The sequence below is a fragment of the Manihot esculenta genome, chromosome 14, assembly GCF_001659605.2.
Source record: "Manihot esculenta cultivar AM560-2 chromosome 14, M.esculenta_v8, whole genome shotgun sequence".
Taxonomy (NCBI): domain Eukaryota; kingdom Viridiplantae; phylum Streptophyta; class Magnoliopsida; order Malpighiales; family Euphorbiaceae; genus Manihot; species Manihot esculenta.
Window position 1 is genome coordinate 10,839,255 of NC_035174.2, and position 5,836 is coordinate 10,845,090.

Consider the following 5,836-nt stretch of genomic DNA (forward strand, 5'->3'; position numbering starts at 1 on the left):
GATCCTTTCTCGTTCCAATTTGACTACGTTTTCTGTGACAAAGGTGTTTCAACTATTTCTTTTTTCTTCTGTAAACTATAGAAAGAAGTGCAAGTGTAGTGTGGCTAATCGCATTTCGTGATAATTAATTCAAATTAATGAGTTTTAATTGAGAAGTTAAATGCGGTATAAATGATTTTGGGACTCTTTCTACATGCTTATGTATTAAGCATAAAATGATATTTTTCTGTTGGTATACAAGTGAAGGTCTTTTAATTTTATCATTCTTACCGTTCTCTCCTATGTTTAAAATTTTCCTCGTTTCCTTGTACAAGATATTACAAATTTTCATTAAATTATTGAAAGTTTGTTTGGTTTGGCCATCAAATATAACTGATCACTTTCACCGTTTTCTTGTATATGATAGTTTAAAATTTTCTATGTTTAAAATTTTTATTAAATTATTTATATCATAATAATGTATTTTTTAAATTAATTAAGGGTCTAGTTGGTTAACTGTTTGATACAATTCATTATGTATAATTGAACAATTATTGATAAGATATAAAATAACTAATAATTATATATATTTATATATTTGTGTTAATGAAATAAATATAAAAATATTAATTTATTATATATCATATATAATAATTAAAATATAATTATTTTTATTGACATGAATAATTTTTATTATATAATAATGAATATTATAACAAATGTAGTTATTATTATAATATTTTTTAATTTAGTATGTATTATAATTTTAAATAATTTATTAATGAATTTTAATTGTAAGAAATAATCATTAATAAATTTTAAGATGCTATATAGTCTAAATTTAAAATAAAAAAAAAAAAAAAAAAAACGTTTAACGTCTGATTGGAAACGACTCTAGCTGGTTCAAATGCAATTTATATTTTAGTTTTTTTGAAATTTACAAAACAGTTTTTTTTTTTAAACAAAAAACAGTTAACTATATATTAATCGGTTCTCAACTATATCCAAATAATTAAACTAAATACCCTTCAAATTATTTTTTATGTTTATCTAATCATTTAAATCTTAATAATACTTCTTTTATTTATATACTACAAAAAAAAGTATGATAATTTTAAAAGAAATGGAGATAACAAGATAAATTTAGAGAATCGTAAAATAGTTATTGTGTTTAGCAAATATAAAAGTAAAATTAATTTATAAAAAAAAAAAAAGTTATTGTGTTCAATTCTCGTCTTGACGTTAATTCGCCCAAGGAAACCATTAACTAGCACATTTTCGTCCTTTTTGAGCCAATATACAAGATCCCATTAACTAGTAACATGATGCGTTCCTATTCATTACCTTGCAACCTGCAAATTGCAAGCAATGTAAAGAGAAAAGAAGCACAGTTTTTGTTTCACGTCAACCATTAGAAAGCCATCGTCCAGCTCGCGCACCGAGTGATGAGAAACCAACGCCTTCAAGTACTCCGTTAGTGCTTTACCACCCAAATCAATCCTCCTCACACCAAAATTGACCGTGACGTCCTGAAAATAGAAGCTGCATGAGTGAACCAGAACCCACAATCCTCCACCAACAGCACTGCTCTTTGGATAGATGAGCCAGCTTGGACGAGTCGATAATGAAGAGGGACTTGAAAGTTGAAACTGAAGTCCTCGAAGACGAGTTGGTTGATATATAGTAGAGGGGAGAGAGGTTCGGTCAAGAGAAGGACCAGAAGGAGTGATGTGGAGAAGAGAGGTAAATAAGTGGTTCTAGATGTCCCTGTGGGGATTTGTAGTAGAAACGGACGCAACGCCGGCCAAAGGGGGAGCAAGTTCTACAGCAAGCATCTGACAATTGTTGACTCCTTCAGCACATGATCTACAATCCCATCATTTTTATTTTTTTAGCTGTTTTTTTCCATTTTATTTTTTTTTATACGTGCTCAACTTAAAAATATTAAATTTTATTAAATATTAAAAGATTTTTTAAAAAATTTATTAAAAAATAAAATTCAATAGAATTATAATATTTAATTTATATATTATTATAATATAAAAAATAAAAAGAAAATGAGAAAAATTATAGGATGAATGGAATATAATAAAAAATAAGATGGTCAATTTAAGGGATTGAAAAGCAAAAATTTTAAAAACTTTACCTCAAGTAAAAGGCCTCCTTCCCAAAAATTAGTAAGCCACCTACAAAACAAACTTATTACTTTAAAAACCAATAGTAACTTATTACTTATATGTGATTCGAATGAGAGTTGGGTTCATGGCTTTGTGGCTTGCTGGGGGCGATGTTCAGCTCCTAATGCTAAAGTTGTGGACTCTTTGGGAAGTTGCCACGACGTTGGGCATTAATAAGTTGTGTATTGTTTGTGATAGCTTTCTTGTTGTGCAAATGGGGATGGGCTGGATTATTCTCAGTGTAGTTCCATGAGTTAGTATGTTTGTTTCATTCCTCTTTTTTTTACCCAAAAAAAAAAAAATTCAATAATCACATGCATCCCTAATACTTTCTAATGTCATCTTTTCCGAGATAGAACAATTATAACACATGAAAAAAAGTTCTGTGTCTTGGGATTGCCAAAAACTTAATCTTTTATTAAAAATTAATATTTAGGGTGTAGAATTATCGTATTTAATTATTTGAAAATTTTAATATAATGAGATCAAGGAAATTTGCTTTCCTAAACAAACTAAAATGCAAAAGAAAATTGATTATAGCAATGGAATTGTGATTATAAACAAAATCTGCATATGTCGTAACACTGAAAATTCAAGGAGAAAAGGAGAATGATGATTTAGCCTTATTCACGGTCGATGACGATGGTGATGTCGAAGGCTGTAGCGTGAGCAACAAAAGAATGATTGAGGAGTGAGGAGAAAGTGTCGAAAGGGAGAGGGAGAGAGGAAGATTGAAGGAAATTTTGGATTTTTTACAAAAATGAAAGTTGAGAGAGGGAAAGTTTATGTATTATTTCTTCACATAGTATTTCAATACCTAAATAGTATAAGGCATAAATATGCATTTTATTGCAAAAATATAATGGTGGAAACCATGGGAGAATAAGGTGGAGAGAACTAAAGTCGTTGAATTGGCAATTCAAGTTGGACGTTGGAAATGTGCATATTTTTATCAGTCGGTCATGTTTAAAAACTTCAAATAGAAAAAATCAAAATTAAGAAACAATGAGAAAAATCAACATGAACAAAGTTTATCCCAGCTCAAATGCCTCTCTTGTCTCTTCATGCCAGGTGAAATTTAACTTGCATCCATGAGAGTTTTCAAAACTGAAGCCAACTCCAAGGGTTTATGATTTACCTCGTGGGTTATGAATAACCAGAAAGACGAACAAACAACTTAAAATATTTTGAAACGAAAAAACTTAAAAGGTATTTTTCTTTAAGGAAAAAAAAATGGTGTATGAAGGATCAAGGGCGAGTGCAAAAGGAAATGCCCATCAAATATTGCAGCACCCAATTTTGAAATCTCGCTTGTCTCTCACTCCCTTTTGACATACAAATAGTTACACGCAGAGAAACAATGGGAAGGGTATTTAATCTTATGTTTATGCTTATATAAACTCTTCGCAAAAAGGTTGTAAATAAGCATATCATACTAATGCATATCATAGTAAGACGCATCATAGAAAGAAACAGCATTAACTTCAATACTATGTGTAGTAGTACCCTCCTGGTTGCCCCATACCACTGACCTGTGGGATCCCATAAGGCATCGTCATTGATTGAGGACTAGGGCCATAGTAACCAGAGGCTCCGCTAATAGTGGCCAAACCCACTTGGCCTTGCATCCCTTCTCTTCCGTAGTGTTGCCAAATCTGCTGTTCCTGTACCAGCAAGTGCTGCTTCCTCTCCATGTCCGCTATCTGCACATATGAAGGGGGTGGAACTGCAAGGGAAGCAGCAAATGGATCCTGGTTCCCTACTGGCTTGACCATTCCATCAGGTGCAGGCAATGCCAGACCTGGTGTTGCAGTCTTCCCTGGGCCAGGCAATGCCACGCTACTTGCACTCCCACCATTGAATTGAGTAGTGTTCACATGTTGCCTCACGGCCCCATGATCATACATTCCATTCAACAGCAGTGGATCCAAACCACCCCCTAAAGTAGCTTTCTGTTTTGATAGATTACTAGTTGATTCCACCAATGCCAGTTCCCAATCTGCTTTACCACTCTCAGCAGCTGGTGTTTGCCATGCTGAAGTCACTTCGGAACTTCTATTTGATGGGAATGCTTCCCATGAACCATTTGCATTGGTAGTTGGTGGTCCATTGAACAAAGCTAAAGCAAATTTGTTGCCCTGCTCATCAGATGAAACTGCATCGTCCTTCAAATTCACCAAATCCTCCGTTATCTGCTGCGGTTGTGGCTTTGGCTGAGGCTCAGGAGGTGGTGGAGGGATATAATTTTCCCGTGGAGGAAGAGCCTTGACCTCATTCATTTCTGGTTCTGGTTCTCGTTCCTGCTTAATTGGAACCTTGTCCTCCTTACTTCTCTCAGGACTCTTCGATGTCTTGTTAGTCATTTCTTTCAAAAATCCTTCAAGTGTCCCCAACAGCTGATCTGTAATTCTCTTCACAGCAGGGAACTCAGATGATCTTGCAATCCCAATATCCTTACACCAACCATAAAACCCAACAAGTTCATCTATCATCTTTGCCGCACCAACATACATTTCAAATCCCTTAACACAATCTGTATACTCCATCTCCGTAAATCTATCCAACAACAACCCCAGTGCCTCACATATATCAACATAAAGCCCAAAACTCTCCTTCACCACCCTGTAAAGTGATACAAGCACCAACCTGCTATTCTTAGCCATCCCTGTAGGCCTACAAGCCAAAACCCTATCAACCATCCTCAACAACTGATTCAATTTGCCTAAAACCCTCTCTGGCGTCATTTGTCTAATTGGAGTTGCCTCTCTCCTCTGTTCTTTTCCAACTGAATCATCATTCAAATCGCCATAAGATCTTGATCTCCTATGCATCTCATAATCAAAATCATCCCTATATTCACTTGGTCCAAAACCATCATCACCCTCATCAAATTTCCTTTCACTAGCTTTTAATTTCCGCTCAGAAACTACAAACTCAACTTTTTCATCAAGATACATTGCATAAAACCTCACAAACGCGGCATGATCCCAGGAATGGGAATGTGCCTCATCTCTAAAATCCGACATATTCAAAACACGCATCCCTCTCCTTGTGGCATACACAATCTCCTCCTCAAATGAAGGGTGTCCATCAACCAGAAGCCTATGGACAAGCATCAAAGCCTTGATCGCCACAATCCAATCATGCGTTTTGCTCAGGCGTCTAGATACAGTAGCCACACAAGCACTAACATAACCCCTAGAACAAGAAATAAGGTTTATGATCTCTCTAAAATACTTCTCATCAGCAGGTTCTTCAACATGACTGGTAACTTTAACAACCAAAACTTCAAGGTCAGGCGCTATGTTACCAGCCACTTTGGCTATGCTTATACTTGTTTGATCTTTTACGGCGCCGATCGCTTTGCGGATCGTGCTAGGTGCCATTGGTTTTGCTCGTGTGATCAAAGTGCTTGATACTGGAATTCAAATAGAAACGAAGTTGATCCTTCATATCAAATACAAAAGTGAATTGACAAGATAACAAAAATGAGAATTACCTGCTCTACGGTTGCAGCTGTGAGGGATCCGCCGGCGGAAATAGGGAGATATATTGACCGGAGAAGAGGATCCGGAGAATACAGAGGAGGAGAGAGTACTGTAGTCATGTAAATGAGGTGCCTCGGCGTGGTGTGTGCGTGTTAAATAACGATAAGAGCGGGCAGCGCAGGCTTCTAATGC

At 35.3% G+C, this 5,836-nt stretch overlaps 1 protein-coding gene across 1 annotated transcript; it reads right to left on the bottom strand.

The window, feature by feature from the left end:
• Nucleotides 1–3,512: 3,512 nt before the first annotated feature.
• LOC110630797 (putative clathrin assembly protein At2g25430) lies at nucleotides 3,513–5,836 on the bottom strand. The gene is made up of 2 exons (XM_021778382.2): nucleotides 5,656–5,836; nucleotides 3,513–5,574 (listed from the first exon to the last, which is right to left on the bottom strand). The coding sequence occupies exon 2, from the start codon at nucleotides 5,540–5,542 to the stop codon at nucleotides 3,647–3,649; it is 1,896 nt and encodes a 631-aa protein (XP_021634074.1). The 5' UTR covers nucleotides 5,543–5,574; nucleotides 5,656–5,836; the 3' UTR covers nucleotides 3,513–3,646.

Bases quoted from the DNA above. Each gene is read 5' to 3' on its own strand.
- LOC110630797 (XM_021778382.2), bottom strand. From the start codon at position 5,542: ATGGCACCTAGCACGATCCGCAAAGCGATCGGCGCCGTAAAAGATCAA.